This window comes from Podarcis bocagei, assembly GCF_964188305.1.
Source record: "Podarcis bocagei genome assembly, chromosome: Z".
NCBI lineage: Eukaryota > Metazoa > Chordata > Lepidosauria > Squamata > Lacertidae > Podarcis > Podarcis bocagei.
In genome coordinates, this window is record NC_138140.1 from 250006 (window position 1) to 271223 (window position 21218).

At 55.1% G+C, this 21218-nt stretch overlaps 2 protein-coding genes and 4 long non-coding RNA genes across 21 annotated transcripts in view; 3 read left to right on the forward strand and 3 right to left on the reverse strand.

The window, feature by feature from the left end:
• Positions 1 to 7335, forward strand: part of NDOR1 (NADPH dependent diflavin oxidoreductase 1) — a 31364-nt gene extending 24029 nt beyond the window's left edge. The window contains exon 13 of one of the 4 annotated variants that reach the window (XM_081180004.1): positions 6647 to 7335. In XM_081180004.1, the coding sequence (XP_081036130.1) occupies positions 6647 to 6857 (211 nt within the window). In that variant the 3' untranslated portion in view covers positions 6858 to 7335. Of the gene's footprint in view, positions 136 to 6646 lie in introns of those variants that run through there. The other 3 variants (XM_081180006.1, XM_081180002.1, XM_081180000.1) reach the window with 3 other exon arrangements.
• Positions 7336 to 7345: 10 nt separating this feature from the next.
• LOC308579192 lies at positions 7346 to 9462 on the reverse strand. Of its 8 annotated transcripts, none has more exons than XR_014004355.1 (3): positions 8774 to 9462; positions 7925 to 7974; positions 7346 to 7458 (listed from the first exon to the last, which is right to left on the reverse strand). It is a non-coding gene; the product is annotated as an uncharacterized lncRNA (long non-coding RNA). The 8 variants fall into 8 exon arrangements; XR_014004356.1 differs by having other exon boundaries at positions 7346 to 7470; XR_014004357.1 differs by lacking the exon at positions 7346 to 7458 and adding an exon at positions 7477 to 7592.
• Positions 9463 to 12401: 2939 nt separating this feature from the next.
• On the forward strand, positions 12402 to 13910 carry RNF208 (ring finger protein 208; the record flags this gene model as incomplete). The annotated part of the gene is made up of 3 exons (XM_081179152.1): positions 12402 to 12414; positions 12516 to 13004; positions 13074 to 13910. The coding sequence occupies 3 exons, from the start codon at positions 12402 to 12404 to the stop codon at positions 13790 to 13792; spliced, it is 1221 nt and encodes a 406-aa protein (XP_081035278.1). The 3' UTR covers positions 13793 to 13910.
• Positions 13911 to 13931: 21 nt separating this feature from the next.
• On the reverse strand, positions 13932 to 15834 carry LOC308579121. Of its 5 annotated transcripts, none has more exons than XR_014004304.1 (4): positions 15668 to 15834; positions 15265 to 15316; positions 15104 to 15190; positions 13932 to 14101 (listed from the first exon to the last, which is right to left on the reverse strand). It is a non-coding gene; the product is annotated as an uncharacterized lncRNA (long non-coding RNA). The 5 variants fall into 5 exon arrangements; XR_014004305.1 differs by having other exon boundaries at positions 15265 to 15434; XR_014004306.1 differs by lacking the exon at positions 15668 to 15834 and adding an exon at positions 15447 to 15514.
• A 990-nt stretch (positions 15835 to 16824) lies between these two features.
• On the reverse strand, positions 16825 to 18725 carry LOC308579251. Of its 2 annotated transcripts, XR_014004381.1 has the most exons (6): positions 18652 to 18725; positions 18563 to 18618; positions 18390 to 18529; positions 17806 to 18350; positions 17416 to 17736; positions 16825 to 16893 (listed from the first exon to the last, which is right to left on the reverse strand). It is a non-coding gene; the product is annotated as an uncharacterized lncRNA (long non-coding RNA). The 2 variants fall into 2 exon arrangements; XR_014004382.1 differs by lacking the exon at positions 16825 to 16893 and having other exon boundaries at positions 17360 to 17736.
• On the forward strand, positions 18218 to 18967 carry LOC308579252. The gene is made up of 2 exons (XR_014004383.1): positions 18218 to 18315; positions 18647 to 18967. It is a non-coding gene; the product is annotated as an uncharacterized lncRNA (long non-coding RNA).
• The last annotated feature ends 2251 nt before the right edge of the window (positions 18968 to 21218 follow it).

Below are 21218 nucleotides of genomic sequence, written 5' to 3' on the forward strand. Positions count from 1 at the left end.
ACGGTTCCCAGAATCCTCTGGGCGCTACGGTTCCCAGAATCCTCTGGGTGCTACGGTTCCCAGATTCCTCTGGGCGCTACGGTTCCCAGAATCCTCTGGGTGCTACGGTTCCCAGATTCCTCTGGGCGCTACGGTTCCCAGAATCCTCTGGGTGCTACGGTTCCCATAATCCTCGGGGCGCTACAGTTCCCAGAAACCTTTGGGGTTGGCGCCACTACGGTTTCCGGCGCCTGGTACTGGGAATAAATGGATTATTGTTACTGGTGGGGTTGGGGTTTGGCACGCTACGATTCCCAGGCACCTGGAATGAGCTGTGATTCCCAAGCGAACTATAGTTCCCAGGCGCCCCGAACAAACTACGGTTTCCAGGCGCCTGGAATGAGCTGCGATTGCCCTGAGTGACCTGTGCCTGCCCTGAGTGAACTGCAGTTCCCAAGCGCCCAGAACAAACTACAGTTCCCAGGCGCCTGGAACGTCCTGCCATTGCCCTCAATGAACTACAGTTCCCAGGCGCCTGGAGTCACCGGCGCTTGCCCTGAATGAACTACAGTTCCCAGGCACTTGCCCTTAGTGAACTACAGTTCCCAAGCGCCTTCAACGACCTGCCATTGCCCTCAAGAAACTACAGTTCCCAGGCGCTTTCCCTGAAAAACTACAGTTCCCAAGCGCCTTGAATGACCTGTTTGAGCTGAACTACAGTTCCCAGGCGCTACGTTTCCCAGAATCCTCTTTGGTGTTTGGCGCGCTGCGGTTCCCAGGCGCCTGAATAATCTCAATCGCCATGAGCGAACTACAGTTCCCATGCGCCCAGAATGACCTGCAATTGCCCTGAATGAACTACAGTTCCCAGGCGCCTGGAAGGACCTGCAATTGCCACGAATGAACTACAGTTCCCAGGCGCCCGGAATGACCTGTAATTGCCCTGAATGAACTACAATTCCCAGGCGCCTTGAGTGACCTGATTGCCCTGAATGAACTACGGTTCCCAGGCGCCTGGAATGACCTGCGATTTCCCTGAATGAACTACAGTTCCCAGGCTCTTGCCCTGAATGAACTACAGTTCCCAGGCGCCTTGAACGACCGGAACGTACCCAGGAAATAGGGAGGAAGTGGAATAATAGGGAGGAAGTGGAGTGATAGGGAGGAAGGAGAGGAATTGGTACCCAGGAAATGGGGAGGAAGCGGAGTGATAGGGAGGAAGGAGAGTGATTGGTACCCAGGAAATGGGGAGGAAGCGGAGTGATAGGGAGGAAGGAGAGTGATTGGCGCCCAGGAAATGGGGAGGAAGTGGAGTAATAAGGAGGAAGTGGAGTAATGGGGAGGGAGGAGAGTAATTGGTGCCCAGGAAATAGGGAGGAAGTGGAGTAATAAGGAGGAAGTGGAGTAATGGGGAGGGAGGAGAGTAATTGGTGCCCAGGAAATAGGGAGGAAGTGGAATAATAGGGAGGAAGGAGAGAAATTGGCACCCAGGAAATGGGGAGGAAGCGGAGTAATAGGTAGGAAGGAGAGGAATTGGCACCCAGGAAATGGGGAGGAAGCGGAGTGATAGGGAGGAAGGAGAGTGATTGGCACCCAGGAAATGGGGAGGAAGCGGAGTAATAGGGAGGAAGGAGAGGAATTGGTACCCAGGAAATAGGGAGGAAGTGGAATAATAGGGAGGAAGTGGAGTGATAGGGAGGAAGGAGAGTGATTGGTGCCCAGGAAATGGGGAGGAAGTGGAGTAATAAGGAGGAAGTGGAGTAATGGGGAGGGAGGAGAGTAATTGGTGCCCAGGAAATAGGGAGGAAGTGGAATAATAGGGAGGAAGGAGAGAAATTGGCACCCAGGAAATGGGGAGGAAGCGGAGTAATAGGGAGGAAGGGGAGTAATTGGTGCCCAGGAAATGGGGAGGAAGTGGAGTGATAGGGAGGAAGGAGAGGAATTGGTACCCGGGAAATAGGGAGGAAGTGGAGTAATAGGGAGGAAGGAGAGTGATTGGTACCCGGGAAATAGGGAGGAAGTGGAGTGATAGGGAGGAAGGGGAGTAATTGGTGCCCAGGAAATGGGGAGGAAGCGGAGTGATAGGGAGGAAGGGGGTAATTGGTGCCCAGGAAATGGGGAGGAAGCGGAGTAATAGGGAGGAAGGGGAGTAATTGGTGCCCAGGAAATAGGGAGGAAGTGGAGTAATAGGGAGGAAGGAGAGTAATTGGTACCCGGTAAAGATGGAGGAAGTGGAGTAATAGGGAGGAAGGAGAATGATTGGTGCTCAGGAAAGAGGGAGGAAGTGGAGTGATAGGGAGGAAGGAGAGGAATTGGTACCCAGGAAATGGGGAGGAAGCGGAGTAATAGGGAGGCAGGGGAGTAATTGGTACCCGGGAAATAGGGAGGAAGCGGGGTGATAGGGAGGAAGTGGAGTAATAGGGAGGAAGGAGAGTGATTGGTGCCCAGGAAATGGGGAGGAAGGGGAGTAATAGGGAGGAAGTGAAGTAATAGGGAGGAAGGAGAGTAATAGGGAGGAAGGAGAGTGATTGGTGCCCAGGAAATGAGGAGGAAGGGGAGTAATTGGTGCCCGGGAAAGAGGGAGGAAGTGGAGTGATAGGGAGGAAGTGGAGTAATAGGGAGGGAGGAGAGTAATAGGGAGGAAGGAGAATAGCAGGGAGGAAATTGGTACCCAGGGAGGAAGAGGAAAACGATGCTCCGAGGAGAGTAATTGGTACCCAGGAAATAGGGAGGAAGAGGTCAGAGGGTTTCCTTGGAGGAGAGTAATTGGTACGCAAGGAGGAAGAGGAAAACGATGCTCCAAGGAGAGTAATTGGTACCCAAGGAGGAAGAGAATGGAGAGGGCGAAGGGTTCCCCCCTGGAGGAGAGTAATTGGTACCCAGGAAATAGGGAGGAAGTGGAGTAATAGGGAGGAAGGAGAGTGATTGGTACCCGGGAAAGAGGGAGGAAGTGGAGTAATAGGGAGGAAGGAGAGTAATTGGTACGCAGGGAGGAGGGAGCAAGAGGGAAGTGATGCTCCGAGGAGAGTAATTGGTGCCCAGGAAATAGGGAGGAAGTGGAGTGATAGGGAGGAAGGAGAGTAATTGGTGCCCAGGAAATAGGGAGGAAGTGGAGTGATATGGAGAAAGGAAAGTAATAGGGAGGAAGTGGAGTGATTGATACCCAGGAAATAGGGAGGAAGTGGAGTAATAGGGAGGAAGGAGAGGAATTGGTACCCAGGAAACAGGGAGGAAGTGGAGTGATAGGGAGGAAGGAGAGTAATTAGTACGCAGGGAGGAGGGAGCAAGAGGGAAGCGACGATCTGAGGAGAGTAATTGGTACCCAGGAAATAGGGAGGAAGGAGAGTGGTAGCCAGGAAATGGGGAGGAAGGGGAGTAATAGGGAGGGAGGGGAGTAATAGGGAGGAGAGTGATTGATACCCAGGAAATAGGGAGGAAGTGGAGTAATAGGGAGGGAGGAGAGGAATTGGTACGCAGGGAGTTGGGAGCAAGAGGGAAACGACGCTCCGAGGAGAGTGATTGGTGCCCAGGAAATAGGAAGAGGTCAGAGGGCTTCCTTGGAGGAGAGTAATTGGTACCCAGGGAGGAAGGAGGAAGAGGAAAACGATGCTCCGAGGAGAGTAATTGGTACCCAGGAAATAGGGAGGAAGATGCTCCAGGTACTTAAAGGGATGGAGGGAGGAAGATGGAGAGGAGAAAAAGATGCTCTGAGGAGCACAATAGGAACTTAAAGGGATGCTTCAAGGAGTGGTACCCGAGGAGGAGGAAGGCAGGAGGAAGTAGAAAGATACTCCGAGGAGGAGGGAGGAGGAGGGAGGAAGTAGAAAGATACTCCTAGGATGAGGAAGGAGGAGAGAGGAAGTAGAAAGATGCTCCACGGAGTAGGAGTGGTACCCAAGGGGGAGGAGGAAGGATGCAGGAGGAGAGAGGAAGTAGAAAGATACTCCTAGGAGGAGAGAGGAAGTAGAAAGATGCTCCAAGGAGGAAGGAGAGATGAAGTGGACAGAAACTCTGAGGAGGAGGAGGAGGAGGAGCCCAAGGAGGAGGAAGAGTGGGGGAGGAAGGAGGAGAGAGGAAGTAGAAAGATGCTCCAAGGAGTAGGAGTGGTACCCAAGGGGGAGGAGGAAGAAGGCAGGAGGAGAGAGGAAGTAGAAAGATACTCCTAGGAGGAGAGAGGAAGTAGAAAGATGCTCCAAGGAGTAGGAGTGGTACCCAAGGGGGAGGAGGAAGGAGGCAGGAGGAGAGAGGAAATAGAAAGATACTCCTAGGAGGAGGAAGGAGGAGAGAGGAAGTAGACAGATACTCTGAGGAGGAGGAGGAGCCCAAGGAGGAGGAAGAGTGGGGGAGGAAGGAGGAGAGAGGAAATAGAAAGATGCTCCAAGGAGTAGGAGTGGTACCCAAGGGGGAGGAGGAAGGATGCAGGAGGAGAGAGGAAGTAGAAAGATACTCCTAGGAGGAGAGAGGAAATAGGAAGATGCTCCAAGGAGGAGTGGTACCCGAGGAGGAGGAGGAAGGATGCAGGAGACAGGAAGTAGAAGGATGCTTCAAGGAGGAGGAGTGGTACCCAAGGAGGAGGAAGGATGCAGGAGGAGACAGGAAGTAGAAGGATGCTTCAAGGAGGAGGAGTGGTACCCAAGGAGGAGGAAGGATGCAGGAGGAGACAGGAAGTAGAAGGATGCTTCAAGGAGGAGGAGGAGGAAGGATGCAGGAGGAGACAGGAAGTAGAAGGATGCTTCAAGGAGTAGGAGTGGTACCCAAGGAAGAGGAGGAGGAAGGAGGCAGGAGGAGACAGGAAGTAGAAGGATGCTTCAAGGAGGAGGAGTGGTACCCAAGGAGGAGGAGGAGGAAGGAGGCAGGAGGAGACAGGAAGTAGAAGGATGCTTCAAGGAGGAGGAAGAGTGGGGGAGATTGAGAGGTCAAGGAATGCTCTTCCTCCTCCCTGGGTACCAATTCCTCTCCTCCAGCGGAAAATCCCTTCGCTCTCTCCATCCTCTTCCTCCTTGGGTACCAATTACTCTTCTCAGAGCATCTTTTCCCTCTCCATCTTCCTCCTCCTCCCGCCTTCCTTCCTTCCTTCCCTCCTTCTTCCTCCCTCCCTCCATTCCTCCCTCTTCTTCCCTCCTTTCCTTCCTTCTTCCTTCCTTCCTTCCTCCCCTCCTCCTCCCTCACTCCTTCCTTCCTCCCCTCCTCCTTCCCTCCCTCCCTCCCTCCTTCCTTCCTTCCTTCCTTCCTTCCCTCCCTCCCTCCTTCCTTCTTCCTCCCTTTCCTCCCTCCCTCCCTCCCTCCCTCCATTCCTCCCTCTTCTTACCTCCTTTTCTTCCTTCTTCCCTTCTTCTTCCTTCCCTCCTTCCTTCCTTCCTTCCTCCTCCTCCTCCTCCCTCCTTTCTTCCTTCCTCCCCTTCTCCTCCCTCCTTCCCTCCTTTCCTCCCTCCTTCCTTCCTTCCCTCCTTCCTCCCTTTCCTTCCTCCCTCCCTCCATTCCTCCCTCCTCCTCCTCCCTCCTTCCTCCCCTCCTCCTCCCTCCTTCCTTCCTTTCTCCCCTCCTCCTCCCTCCTTTCTTCCTCCCTCCTCTTCCTCCCTCCTTCCCTCCCTCCTTCCTTCCTTCCTTCCTTCCTTCCTTCCTTCCTTCCTCCCTTCCTCCATCTTCCTCCTTGGTTACCAATCCCCCTCAGAGCATCTTTTCCTTCTCCATCCATCCATCCTCCATCCTTCCTTCCTCCCCCCCTCACTCCGGCCTGCCAATCTCCCAGCATCCTCCTCCACAGGAAGTCCCTCCTCCCCACTTCCTCCATCTCCCTCCTCCCTCCCTCTTCCCTCCTTCCTCCACCAACCAGCATCTTTCCCTCCATCCCTTGGGTACCATTCCCGGACCTGTCAATCACCCGTCATTTCTTATTCCTCCCAAGCAGGAAGATTGACAGGAGGGCGGGACAAACACCCCCCCAAAAAAAATACTCCTTCCTTCCTTCTCCGCATCCCGGGTCCCAGAGCATCTCCCTCCTCCCAGCATCCTCCTCCACAGGAAGTCCCACCCCTTCCATCCCCGCTTCCTCCCTCCTCCACAGGAAGTCCCGCCCCTTCCATCCCCCCTTCCTCCCTCCCTCCCTCCTCCTCCTTCCTCCACCAACCGGATCGCCAGCTCCCATCCCAGTATCTTTTCCTGCATCCCGTCGGCCCTGTCAATCACCCGTCAATCATTTTGGGGGATCGGAGGGAGATTGACAGGAGGCGGGACTAACACCCCCCCAAAAAAATATACTTCCTCCCTCCCATCCTTCCTCCTTCCCTTCATCCCTTTCAACATCCGGGGTACCAGAGCATCTCCCTCCTCCCAGCATCCTCCGCAGGAAGTCCCGCCCCTTCCATCCCCGCTTCCTCCCTCTCCCTCCTCCCCAGGAAGTCCCGCCCCTCCCTCCCTCCTCCTTCCTCCACCAACCGGATCGCCAGGTACCATCCCAGCATCTTTCCCTCCATCCCCTGGGTACCATTCCTGCATCCCTGTCAATCACCCGTCGTTTTTCGATCGGACCTGTCAATCACCCGTCGTTTTGGGGAGGGGAGGGAGCCGGAAGATTGACAGGAGGGCGGGACTAACCCCCCAAAATACTCCGGCCTTCCTTCCTCCCGTCCGCCGCAGCATCCTTCCTCCTTCCCTGCATCCCTCTCAGCATCTTTGGGTACCAATTTGGACCAGAGCATCCTTCCTCCTTCCCTGCATCCTGGGTACCGATTTGGACCAGAGCATCCTTCCTCCTTCCCTGCATCCTGGGTACCAATTTGGACCAGAGCATCCTTCCTCCTTCCCTGCATCCTGGGTACCAATTTGGACCAGAGCATCCTTCATCCTTACCTGCATCCTGGGTACCAATTTCGACCTGAGCATCCTTCATCCTTCCCTGCATCCCTCTCCGCATCCTGGGTACCACTCCGCCTCCCTCTCAGCATCCTTCCTCCCTCTGAGCATCCTTCCTCCTTCCCTGCATCCCTCTCAGCATCCCGGGTACCACTCTGCCTCCCTCTGAGCATCCTTCATCCTTCCCTGCATCCCTCTCCGCATCCTGGGTACCACTCCGCCTCCCTCTCAGCATCCTTCCTCCCTCTGAGCATCCTTCCTCCTTCCCTGCATCCCTCTCCGCATCCAGGGTACCACTCTGCCTCCCTCTGAGCATCCTTCATCCTTCTCTGCATCCTGGGTACCAATTGGGATCTGAGCATCCTTCATCCTTACCTGCATCCTGGGTACCAATTTGGACCAGAGCATCCTTCCTCCTTACCTGCATCCTGGGTACCAATTGGGATCTGAGCATCCTTCATCCTTCCCTGCATCCCTCTCCGCATCCTGGGTACCACTCTCCATCCCTCTGAGCATCCTTCCTCCTCCTCAGCATCCTTCATCCTTTGCTGCATCCCTCTCAGCATCTTTGGGTACCAATTTGAGGATCCTTCCTCCTCAGCATCCCTCTCCGCATCCCGGGTACCACTCTGCCTCCCTCTGAGCATCCTTCCTCCTCAGCATCCTTCATCCTTCCCTGCATCCCTCTCAGCATCTTTGGGTACCAATCTGAGCATCCTTCCTCCTTCCCTGCATCCCTCTCAGCATCTTTGGGTACCAATCTGAGCATCCTTCCTCCTTCTCAGCATCCTTCCTCCTTCTCCGCATCCCTCTCCGCATCCCGGGTACCACTCTGCCTCCCTCTGAGCATCCTTCCTCCTCAGCATCCTTCCTCCTTCCCTGCATCCCTCTCAGCATCTTTGGGTACCAATCTGAGCATCCTTCCTCCTTCTCAGCATCCTTCCTCCTTCTCCGCATCCCTCTCCGCATCCCGGGTACCACTCTGCCTCCCTCTGAGCATCCTTCCTCCTTTTCAGCATCTTTGGGTACCAACTGGGAGCAGAGCATCTTTCCATCCTTCCTCCTTCCCTGCATCCTGGGTACCAATTTTGACCTGAGCATCCTTCATCCTTCCCTGCATCCCTCTCCGCATCCCAGGTACCACTCAGCATCCTTTCTCCTTCTCTGCATCCCTCTCTGCATCCTTCCTCCTTCTCTGCCTCCCTCTGAGCATCCTTCATCCTTCTCTGCATCCCGGGTACCACTCTGCCTCCCTCCCAGCATCCTTCATCCTTCTCCGCATCCTTCCTCCTTCTCTCCATCCCTCTCAGCATCCTTCCTCCTTCTCTGCATCCCTCTCAACCTCCTGGGTACCAGAGCATCTCCCTGGGGACCAATTGGGAGCAGAGCATCTTTCCATCCTTCCTCCTTCCCTGCATCCTGGGTACCAATTTTGACCAGAGCATCCTTCCTCCTCAGCATCCCTCTCCGCATCCCGGGTACCACTCTGCCTTCCCTCAGCATCCTCCATCCTTCTCCGCATCCCTCTCAGCATCTTTGGGTACCAATTTGAGCATTCTTCCTCCTCAGCATCCCTCTCCGCATCCCGGGTACCACTCAGCATCCTTCCTCCTTCTCAGCATCTTTGGGTACCAATTTGAACCAGAGCATCTTTTTGCATCCTTCCCTGCATCCTGGGTACCAATTTTGACCAGAGCATCCTTCCTCCTTCTCTGCCTCCCTCTCAGCATCCTTCCTCCTTCCCTGCATCCCTCTCAGCATCTTTGGGTACCAATTTGAGCATCCTTCATCCTTCTCCGCATCCCGGGTACCACTCTGCCTCCCTCTGAGCATCCTTCCTCCTCAGCATCCTTCCTCCTTCCCTGCATCCCTCTCAGCATCTTTGTGTACCAATTTGAGCATCTTTCCCTGCATCCTCAACCTCCTGGGTACCAATTGGGACCAGAGCATCTTTCCATCCTTCCTCCTTCTCTGCATCCCTCTCCGCATCCCGGGTACCACTCTGCCTCCCTCTGAGCATCCTTCATCCTTCCCTGCATCCCTCTCAGCATCTTTGGGTACCAATTTGAGCATCCTTCCTCCTCAGCATCCTTCATCCTTCTCCGCATCCTGGGTACCACTCTCCATCCCTCTGAGCATCCTTCCTCCTCCTCAGCATCCCTCTCCGCATCCCGGGTACCACTCTGCCTCCCTCTGAGCATCCTTCCTCCTCCTCCACATCCTTCATCCTTCCCTGCATCCCTCTCAGCATCTTTGGGTACCAATTTGAGGATCCTTCCTCCTCCGCATCCCGGGTACCACTCTCCATCCCTCTGAGCATCCTTCATCCTTCCCTGCATCCCTCTCAGCATCTTTGGGTACCAATCTGAGCATCCTTCATCCTTCCCAGCATCCCTCTCAGCATCTTTGGGTACCAATCTGAGCATCCTTCATCCTTCCCAGCATCCCTCTCAGCATCTTTGGGTACCAATCTGAGCATCCTTCATCCTCCCCTGCATCCCTCTCAGCATCTCTGGGTACCAATCTGAGCATCCTTCCTCCTTCTCAGCATCCTTCCTCCTTCTCCGCATCCTGGGTACCAATTGGAGCATCTTTCCAGGCCTCCTCTTCCTCGGCCAATCGGATCGCAGGGAAGGCCTCCCTCTTCTGGAAGCTTCCGGAGATCCACCGATCGATTGATTGACAGGTGAGAAGGGATCCTACCAGGTCATCCGGACTGACCCCAGATAGGATGGAGAATGATTGACAGCGTGGGGCTGGGGTGATTGACAGCCTATGGAGAATGATTGACAGAATATGGAGAATGATGGACAGGGGAGAAGGATGGAAGGTGGAAAATGATTGACAGGGGAGGGCTAGGGTGATTGACAGGGGAGGGCTAGGGTGATTGACAGAATATGGGAATGATTGACAGAATAGGGAGAATGATTGACAGGGGAGATTGATGGAAGATGGAGAATGATGGACAGGGGAGGGCTAGGGTGATTGACAGGGGAGGGCTAGGGTGATTGACAGAATATGGAGAATGATTGACAGGGGAGAAGGATGGGAGATGGAGAATGATTGGCAGGGGACGGCTAGGGTGATTGACAGCTAGAATATCCAAGGATGATTGACAGGGGAGGGATAGGGTTGATTGACAGCCTATGGAGAATGATGGACGGGGAGAAGGATGGAAGGTGGAGAATGATGGACAGGGGAGAATGATGGAAGATGGAGAATGATTGACAGGGGAGGGCTAGGGTGATTGACAGAATATGGAGAATGATTGACAGAATATGGAGAATGATTGACGGGGGAGATTGATGGAAGAGAATGACTGACAGGGGAGAATGATGGAAGATGGAGAATGGTTGACAGGGGAGGGCTAGGGTGATTGACAGAATATGGGGAATGATTGACAGGGGAGAAAGATGGAAGGTGGAGAATGATTGACAGGGGAGGACTAGGGTGATTGACAGAATATGGGGAATGATTGACAGGGGAGATTGATGGAAGGTGGAGAATGATTGACGGGAGGTCTAGGGTGATTGACAGAATATGGAGAATGATTGACAGGGGAGATTGATGGAAGAGGGAGAATGACTGACAGGGGAGAATGATGGAAAAGGGAGAATGATTGACAGGGGAGGGCTAGGGTGATTGACAGGGGAGGGCTAGGGTGATTGACAGAATATGGGGAATGATTGACAGGGGAGATTGATGGAAGAGGGAGAATGATTGACAGGGGAGGGCTAGGGTGATTGATAAAATATGGGGAATGATTGACAGGGGAGAAAGATGGAAGGTGGAGAATGATTGACGGGAGGTCTAGGGTGATTGACAGAATATGGGGAATGATTGACAGGGGAGATTGATGGAAGAGGGAGAATGATTGACAGGGGAGGGCTAGGGTGATTGACAAAATATGGGGAATGATTGACAGGGGAGAAAGATGGAAAGTGGAGAATGATTGACAGGGGGGCTAGGGTAATTGACAGAATATGGAGAATGATTGACAGGGGAGATTGATGGAAGAGGGAGAATGACTGACGGGGAGAATGATGGAAGATGGATAATGATTGGCAGGGGAGGGCTAGGGTGATTGACAGGATATGGAGAATGATTGACAGGGGAGAATGATGGAAGATGGAGAGTGATTGACGGGAGAATGACTGACAGGGGCGAATGATGGAAGATGGAGAATGATTGACAGGGGAGGGCTAGGGTGATTGACAGCTAGAATATCCCAGGATGATTGACAGGGGAGGGCTAGGGTTGATTGACAGAATATGGAGAATGATTGACAGGGGAGAATGATGGAAGATGGAGAGTGATTGACAGGGGAGGGCTAGGGTGATTGACAGCTGGGGTATCCCAGGATGATTGACAGCGGGGAGTGAATGGCAGCTGGAATCTCCCAGGATGATTGACTCGGCGAGGGCTAAATATTAATTGCCAGTTTGATTGACAGTGATGGTCCCTTAGCCCCGCCCCCTGAATCCTAGATATTCCCCGCTTGATTGACAGCCATGGTCCCTTAGCCCCGCCCCCTGAATCCTAGATATTCCCCGTTTGATTAACAGCCATGGTCCCTTAGCCCCGCCCCCTGAATCCTAGATATTCCCAGTTTGATTGACAGCGATGGTCCCTTAGCCCCGCCCCTGAATCCTAGATATTCATTCCCAGTTTGATTGACAGCCATGGTCCCTTAGCCCAGCCCCCTGAATCCTAGATATTCCCCGTTTGATTGACAGCCATGGTCCCTTAGCCCCGCCCCCTGAATCCTAGATATTCCCCGCTTGATTGACAGCCATGGTCCCTTAGCCCCGCCCCCTGAATCCTAGATACTAATTCCCAGTTTGATTGACAGCGATGGTCCCTTAGCCCAGCCCCCTGAATCCTAGATATTTGCATGGAGGGAGGGGGATTCCCCTCTAGGATTCTAGAACTCTGTGGAAATCCCTCTAGGATTCCAGAACTCTGTGGAAATCCCTCTAGGATTCCAGAACTCTGTGGAAATCCCTCTAGGATTCCAGAACTCTGTGGAAATCCCTCTAGGATTCTAGAACTCTGTGGAAATCCCTCTGGGATTCTAGAACTCTGTGGAAATCCCTCTAGGATTCTAGAACTCTGTGGAAATCCCTCTGGGATTCTAGAACTCTGTGGAAATCCCTCTAGGATTCTAGAACTCTGTGGAAATCCCTCTGGGATTCTAGAACTCTGTGGAAATCCCTCTAGGATTCTAGAACTCTGTGGAAACCCCTCTGGGATTCTAGAACTCTGTGGGAATCCCTCTAGGATTCTAGAACTCTGTGGAAACCCCTCTGGGATTCTAGAACTCTGTGGGAATCCCTCTGGGATTCTAGAACTCTGTGGGAATCCCTCTATAATTCTAGAACTCTGTGGAAATCCCCTCTAGGATGCTAGAACTCTGTGGAAATAAATACGGCGAAAAACGAAGAAGGAAAAAGATTTCCTCCCACAGGAAATCCCCTCTAGCCTTCCATAACTCTATGGTGTAAAATAGGGGGAAAATGGGCTTTCCTTCCATGGGAAAAAAAATATCCCCTCTAGGCTTTTAGAACTCCATGGTCATGCATGGTATTAAAAAAGAGGAAACGTCCTCTCTAGTATCCTAGAACTCTATGGCATGTGCAAATCTCGCCATCCTCTCTAGCCTCTCTCTCTGTTTCCTCCCCCAGGTCCTCCCGCCATCATCCCTTCCTTCCCAGGAGGATGCGTCCCCGGGCCCGCCTCAAAACCCCCACTTCCTCTTCCTGCCCCGCCTCCCGACGTTAGCCAGGTGACCGCCCTCCTCATGTCCTGCCTCCAGGGGCCTCCGGGGCCCAACAGGAAGTTCGGCGAGGTCGGCAGGAAGTTCCCCAACCACGAGGTCCTGGCCGGCAGGAAGTTCCCCCCCAGCGACGCCTTCGCCGACAGGAAGTACCCCCCCAACGACGTCCTCCCCAACGACATCCTCGCCAACAGGAAGTTCCCCCCCAATGACCTCCTCGCCAACAGGAAGTTCCCCCCCAACGACCTCCTCGCCAACAGGAACTTCAACGAGGCCAACAGGAAGTTCCCCCCCAACGACGACGCCCTCGCCAACAGGAAGTTCCCCCCCAGCGACGTCCTCGCCAACAGGAAGTTCCCCCCCAACGACGTCCTTGCCAACAGGAACTTCAACGAGGCCAACAGGAAGTTCCCCCCCAACGACGACGCCCTCGCCAACAGGAAGTTCCCCCCCAATGACGCCATCACCAACAGGAAGTTCCCCCCCAGCGACCTCCTCCCCCAGAGGAAGTTCCCTCCCAGCGACAGGAAGCTCCCCCCTGACGACTTCCTCCCTAGCAGGAAGCACCCCCCCAACGACCTCCTCGCCCGCAGGAAGTACTCCACCCACGACCTCCTCCCCGACGACAGGAAGTTCCCCCCCAGCGACCTCCTCCTCCCCAACAGGAAGTTCCCCCAGCTCAGCAACGACGTCATCGCCAACGAGGGCGTGGCCCAGCCTCTGGACCCGCCCCCCGTTTTCTACCCGGCAACCGGGGCGGAAGTGATAGCCAATCAGTACGCGGTTCCGGCCAGTCCTCCCAGCGCCGAATCCCTAGAGTGCCCCACCTGCGGCCACGCCTACAACTCCGCCCACAAGAGGCCCCGCCTCCTCTCCTGCCTCCATTCGGTCTGTGAGGAATGTCTGCAGATCCTCTACCAATCGTGTCCCAAGTACAAGTTCATTTCCTGTCCGTCATGCCAACGGGAAACGGTCCTCTTCACCGACTACGGATTGGCCGCCCTGGCCGTCAACACCCGCCTCCTGGCCCGCCTCCCCCCGGCCCAGCCGGCCAATCGCAACCCGCCGCCGCCCTGGGGCGCCGGCGAATCGGAAAGAGGGTGCTACCAGAGCTTCCGGCAGTATTGCGGGGCGGCCTGTAACTGCCGGGTGAGGAACCCGGTGGGGGCCTGCGTCGTCATGTGACTCGAACCCGGGACCCGGGATATGGACTTGAACCCGGGACCTGCAACCCCAGAATGTGTCTTGAAGCTGGAGTGGGATTTGAACCCGGAGCCGGGAGTCCGTCATGTGAGTCGAAGCCGGCACCCGGGACCCGTCGAATTCCCCCCGGGGTTTCTGCACCGTCATGTGGCTCGAACCCGGAGCCCGGAAGAACATCATGTGACTCGAACCCGGGACCCTCTCATGGGACTTGAACCCGGGACCCAGAAGAACGTCATGGGACTTGAACCTGGAGCCCGGAAGAACGTCATGTGACTCGAACCCGGGACCCTCTCATGGGACTTGAGCCTGTGAGCCCGTCATGTGATTCGAACCCAGAGCCCGGAAGCCCGTCACGTGATTCGAACCTGGAGCCCGGAAGCCCGTCACGTCATTCGAACCCGGAGCCCGGAAGCCCGTCACGTGATTCGAACCCGGAGCCCGGAAGCCCGTCACGTCATTCGAACCCGGAGCCCGGGAGCCCATCATGGAACTTGAACCCGGGACCCAGAAGAACGTCATGAGACTCGAACCCGGAGCCCAGAAGCCCGTCACGTGATTCGAGCCCGGAAGCCCGTCACATGATTCGAACCCGGAGCCTGGGAGCCCATCATGGGACTTGAACCCGGGACCCAGAAGAACGTCATGAGACTTGAACCCGGGACCCTGTCATGGGACTTGAGCCCGTCATGTGATTCGAACCCGGAGCCAGTGTACAAGTTCATTCCCAAGTACAAGTTCATTTCCTGCCCCGCCTGCCAACGGGAAACGGTCCTCTTCACCGACTACGGATTGGCCGCCCTGGCCGTCAACACCCGCCTCCTGGCCCGCCTCCCCCCGGCCCAGCCGGCCAATCGCAACCCGGCGCCGCCCTGGGGCGCCGGCGAATCAGAGAGAGGGTGCTATCAGAGCTTCCGGCAGTATTGCGGGGCGGCGTGTAATTGCCGTGTGAGGAACCCGGTGGGGGCCTGCGTCGTCATGTGACTCGAACCCGCGACCCGGGATATGGACTTGAACCCGCAACCCCAGAATGTGTCTTGAAGCTGGAGCCGGGAGGCCAGAGTGGGATTTGAACCCAGAGCTGGGAGCCCGTCACGTGAGTCGAACCCGGCACCCGGGACCCGTCAGATTTCCCCCAGGATTTCTGCACCGTCATGTGACTTGAACCCGGGACCCGGGAGCCTGCCATGTGATTTGAACCCAGAGCCCGGAAGAACGTCGTGGGACTTGAACCCGCGACCCGGGAGCCTGTCCTGTGATTTGAACCCGGGACACAGGAGCCTGGAAAGTGACTCGAACCCGGAGCCCTGTCATGGGATTCGAACCCGGAGCCCAGAAGCCCGTCATGTGATTCGAACCTGGGACCTGGGAGCCTGTCATCTGATTTGAACCCGGGACACAGGTGCCTGGAACGGGACTCGGACCCGGGACCCCGTTGATTCCTGCACTGTCACGTGACTCGAACCCGGAGCCCGGAAGAACGTCATGTGACTCGAACCCGGGACCCTCCCATGGGGCTTGGACCCAGGAGGCCAGAGTGGGATTCGAACCCGGAGCCCAGAAGCCCGTCATGTGATTCGAACCCGGAGCCCGCGAGCCCATCATGGGACTTGAACCCGGGACCCTGTCATGAGACTTGAACCCAGGAGCCCGTCATGTGATTCGAACCCAGAGCCTGGAAGAACGTCATGGGACTCGAAACCGGGACCCTGTCATGTGATTCGAACCTGGAGCCCAGAAGAACGTCATGTGACTTGAACCCAGGACCCTGTCATGGGACGTGAGCCCGTCATGTGATTCGAACCCAGAGCCCGGAAGAACGTCATGGGACTCGAACCCGGGACCCTGTCGTGAGACTTGAACCCGGGAGCCCGTCATGGGATTCGAACCCGGAGCCAGGAGTGTGATTCGAACCCGGGACACGGCACCCAGTCCTGGGACTTGAACCCAGGACCCGCCACCAGGTCCTGCGATTCGAACCTGCAAGCCGCCGGGAGGACGAAGCATCATGGGACTTGAACCCAGGACCCAAGACCCCGTCGCATCCTGTGCCCTCCGGATTCGAACCCGGGACCCGTTCGAATTTCCCCCGGGGTTGAAGCCGCCTCGTGATTCGAACCCGGGACCCGCAACCCCGTCATGGGACTCGAACCCGGGACCCTGTCATGGGATTTGAACCCGCGACCCGTCGGATTTCCCTCAGGGGAAAAGCTCCTCCGCCGTCACGTGACTCGAACCCGGGACCCGCAACTCCGGCGCCGTCACGTGACTCGAACCCGGGACCCTCGCATTCCCCCCATTGGACGATTTCCAGGCTCTGTCGCCGGGCAGATTACGGGCGCCATCCCTCGAATTCCCCCCATTGGACGATTTCCAGGCTCTGTCGCCGGGCAGATTACGGGCACCATCCCTTGAATTCCCCCCATTGGATGATTCCCAGGCTCCGCCCAACAGGACTCTCTCATTGGACCATTTCAGGGCTCTGTTGCCGGGCAGATTACAGGCGCCAACCAACGGAACTCTCTCATTGGACCATTTCAGGGCTCTGTTACCGGGCAGATTACGGGCGCCAGCCAATGGGACTCTGTCATTGGACAGTTGGCGGCTCTGTCGCCGGGCAGATTACGGGCGCCATCCCTCGAATTTCCCCCATTGGACGATTTCCAGGCTCTGTCGCCGGGCAGATTACAGGCGCCAGCCGACGGGACTCTCTCATTGGACAGTTGACGGCTCTGTTGCCGGGCAGATTATGGGCGCCAGCCAACGGGACTCTGTCATTGGACAATTTCAAGGGTCTGTCGCCGGGCAGATTACAGGCGCCATCCCTCGAATTTCCCCCATTGGACGATTTCCAGGCTCTGTCGCCAGGCAGATTACAGGCGCCAGCCGACGGGACTCTGCCATTGGACACTTGGCGGCTCTGTTGCCGGGCAGATTACGACCGCTGCTCAACGGAGCTCCGCCATTGGACGGTTTCAAGATGCTCTGTCCAAGGCCCTGTTGCCGGGCAGATTACGGGATTCGGTCATGGGACATTTTCAGGGCTCTGTCGCCGGGCAGATTACAGGCGCCAGCCAAGGGGACTCCCTCATTGGACGATTTCCCAGCACCATCCAACGGGGCTCTGTCATTGGACCGTTTCCTGGCCCTGTTGCCTGGCAGATTACAGCCCACCACCCATACAGGCGCCAGCCAACGGGACTCTGTCATTGGACCGTTTCCGGGCCCTGTTGCCGGGCAGATTACAGCCAACCGCCCAACGGGATTCTGTCATTGGACAGTTGGGGGCTCTGTTGCCGGGCAGATTACGTCCGCTGCTCAACGGAGCTCCGTCATTGGACGGTTCCAAGATGTCATGGGATGATTTCAAGGCTCTGTTGCCGGGCAGATTACAGGCCGCCACCCAACGGCGTTCTGTCATTGGACATTTTTAGGGCCCTGTTGCCGGGCGGAATACAGACGGAGCGGTGTGATTGGACGATTTCCAGGCTCCGCCCAACGGGACAGTTGGGGGCTCGGTTGCCGGGCAGTTTACGACCGCTGCTCCACGGAGCTCTGTGATTGGGCGATTCGTTGAAGGGCTTCCTGGCTCCGCCCAACGGGACTCTTGTCATTGGGCGGCTTCAGGGCTCTGTCGCCGGGCAGTTTACAAGCTGGCTCTGTGATTGGACCGTTTCCGGCTCCGCCCACCAAGACTCTTTGTCATTGGACGATGCGGGGCTCCGTCATTGGAGGACTTCCTGGCTCCGCCCCCAAACAGACCTCTCTGATTGGACGGTTCCCTGGGGGCCGCATTGTGAGGAACTGGGGGCCGAAGGGGGCGGGGCTGAGTTCAAGGGGGCGGAGCCAGAGAGGGAAGGGACCCCCCTCCGGGTCCTCCAGGATCATAGAGAGGGAAGGGTCCTCTCTAGGACATCCAGCCGGTTCTTAGGGGATGATAGAGAGGGAAGGGACTTGTCTAGGACATCCATGGATCATAGAGAGGAAAGCCTGACCCCCTTTGCAAAGGATCATAGAGAGGGAAGGGTCCTCTCTAGGACATCCAGCTGGTTCTTAGGGGATGATAGAGAGAGGAGGGACCTCTCTAGGACATCCAGTCCGTTCTTTGGGGATCATAGAGAGGGAAGGGCCCCCTCCAGGTCCTCCAGCCTGACCCCCTTTGCAAAGGATCATAGAGAGGGAAGGGTCCTCTCTAGGACATCCAGCCGGTTCTTAGCTGTTCATAGAGAGGGAAGGGACCCCTCTAGGACTGCCAGCCCATTCTTAGGGGACCATAGAGAGCGAAGGGACCTGTCCAGGACATCCATGGATCATAGAGAGGGAAGGGGCTTCTCTAGGACATCCAGCACCTTATTAGGGGATCATAGAGAAGGAGGGGCCCCTCCAGGTCATCCAGCCTGACCCCCCCTTTGCAAAGGATCATAGAGAGAGAAGGGACCTCTCTAGGACATCCAGGCGCTTCTTAGGGGATCATAGAAAGAGGAGGGACCTCTCTAGGACATCCAGTCCATTCTTTGGGGACCATAGAGAGGGAAGGGACCTCTCCAGGACATCCATGTATCATAGAGTGGGAAGGGACCCCTCTAGGACATCCAGCACCTTCTGAGCGGACCATAGAGAGAGAATGGACCTCTCTAGGACCTCCATCACCTTCTTAGGGGACCATAGAGAGGGAAGGCGCCCCTCCAGGTCCTCCAGCCTGACCCCCTTGCAAAGGACCTCTCTAGGACCTCCATCACCTTCTTAGGGGACCATAGAGAGGGAAGGCGCCCCTCCAGGTCCTCCAGCCTGACCCCCTTGCAAAGGACCTCTCTAGGACCTCCATCACCTTCTTAGGGGACCATAGAGAGGGAAGGGACCCCTCCCGCTCCTCCCGCCTGGCCCTTCTAGGATTCCTCAGCCCTTCAATTTCCCATCAAGCTTTGCTTCCCCTCCAAGCCCGGGTTCGACATCTTCAGGCGGGGACAATCTAGGATTTCGGCCCTGAAATTTGGGTTTTTCCGGTCCTCTCTAGGACCTCCAGCCGGTTATGAGGAGATCATAGGGAAGGGACCCCCAACGGTCATCCAGACTGACCCGCCCCATAGAAGCCCCTCTAGGGCGCCATTTTGTCTCCCCTTCTTGCGAATGCCCTCAATAAAGAGATATATATATATATATATATATATTCCTAGAGTGTTTCCGGCCGCCTGAGCATGTGCAGAGTGCGCCTGTCTTGGGATTGGAGGAGGGATGGGACCGCCCCCCCGAATGATTGACAGGGGAGGGGTCTCAGAATGATTGACAGGGGAGGGGTCTCAGGGTCCCGCCCCCCGGAATGATTGACATGGGAGGGATCTCAGGTCCCACCCCCAACCAGGAATGATTGACAGGGGAGGGATGTCAGAATGATTGACAGGGGAGGGATGTCAGAATGATTGACAGGGGAGGGATCTCAGAATGATTGACACGGGAGGGATCTCAGGTCCCACCCCCAACCAGGAATGATTGACAGGGGAGGGATCTCAGAATGATTGACAGGGAAGGATCTCAGAATGATTGACAGGGAAGGATCTCAGAATGATTGACAGGGGAGGGGTCTCAGAATGATTGACAGGGGAGGCGTCTCAGAATGATTGACAGGGGAGGGGTCTCAGAATGATTGACAGGGGAGGGGTCTCAGAATGATTGACAGGGAAGGATCTCATAATGATTGACAGGGGAGGGATCTCAGAATGATTGACAGGGGAGGGGTCTCAGACTGATTGACAGGGGAGGGGTCTCAGAATGATTGACAGGGGAGGGGTCTCAGAATGATTGACAGGGGAGGGGTCTCAGAATGATTGACAGGGGAGGGGTCTCAGAATGATTGACAGGGGAGGGGTCTCAGAATGATTGACAGGGGAGGGATCTCAGAATGATTGACGGGAGGGATCTCAGAATGATTGACAGGGGAGGGATCTCAGAATGATTGACAGGGGAGGGATCTCAGGTCCCACCCCCAACCAGGAATGATTGACAGGGGAAGGATCTCAGAATGATTGACGGGAGGGATCTCAGAATGATTGACAGGGGAGGGATCTCAGAATGATTGACAGGGGAGGGATCTCAGGTCTCACCCCCAACCAGGAATGATTGACAGGGGCGGGATCTCAGAATGATTGACAGGGGAGGGATCTCAGAATGATTGACAGGGGAGGGATCTCAGAATGATTGACAGGGGAGGGATCTCAGGTCCCACCCCCAACCAGGAATGATTGACAGGGGAAGGATCTCAGAATGATTGACGGGAGGGATCTCAGAATGATTGACAGGGGAGGGATCTCAGAATGATTGACAGGGGAGGGATCTCAGGGTCCCGCCCACCCAGAATGATTGACAGGGAAGGGCGGTCAATGGAAAGCAGGGCTGGTTTGAAAACCGATAAGTTGGGGCTGGATCAATGACCAATCACACAGGGCTGGATCGATAATCAATCACACAGGGCTGGACCAATAATCAATAACACGAGAATGGATCGATAACTGATAAGACTGGGGTGGTTCGGTAACCAATCAGACAGGGCTGGATTGATAATCAATAATGCGGGGTTGGATCAATAACCAATAAGACAGGGCTGGATTGATAACCAATCACACAGAGCTGGATCAATAGCCAATCAGACGGGGTTGGATTGATAATCACACAGGTATGGATCGATAACCAATCACACAGGGCTGGATTGATAACCAATCACACATGGAGCTGGATTGATAATCAATAATGGGCTGGATTGATAACCAATCACACAGGGCTGGATTGATAATCAATAATGGGCTGGATTGATAACCAATCACACAGGGCTGGATCAATAACCAATCACATGGAGCTGGATCAATAACCGATCAGACGGGGCTGGATTGATAATCATACAGGGCTGGATCAATAACCAATCACATGGAGCTGGATTGATAATCACACAGGGCTGGATCAATAACCAATCACATGGAGCTGGATTGATAACCAATCACACTGGGCTGGATTGATAATCAATAATGGGCTGGATTGATAATCACACAGGGCTGGATTGATAATCAGTAATGGGCTGGATCAATAGCCAATCACACAGGGCTGGATTGATAATCAATAATGGGCTGGATTGATAATCACACAGGGCTGGATTGATAATCAATAATGGGCTGGATCAATAACCAATCACACAGGGCTGGATTGATAATCAATAATGGGCTGGATTGATAACCAATAATGGGCTGGATTGATAATCAATCACACAGGGCTTGATTGATAATTAATAACACGGTGCTTGATTGATAATCAATAACATGGACCTGGATCAATAATAAGACAGGGTTGGATCGATAATCAATAACATGGGGCCAGATCGATCACTCAATATTCAAACATTTAAATTAGGGATTTAAAAATATCT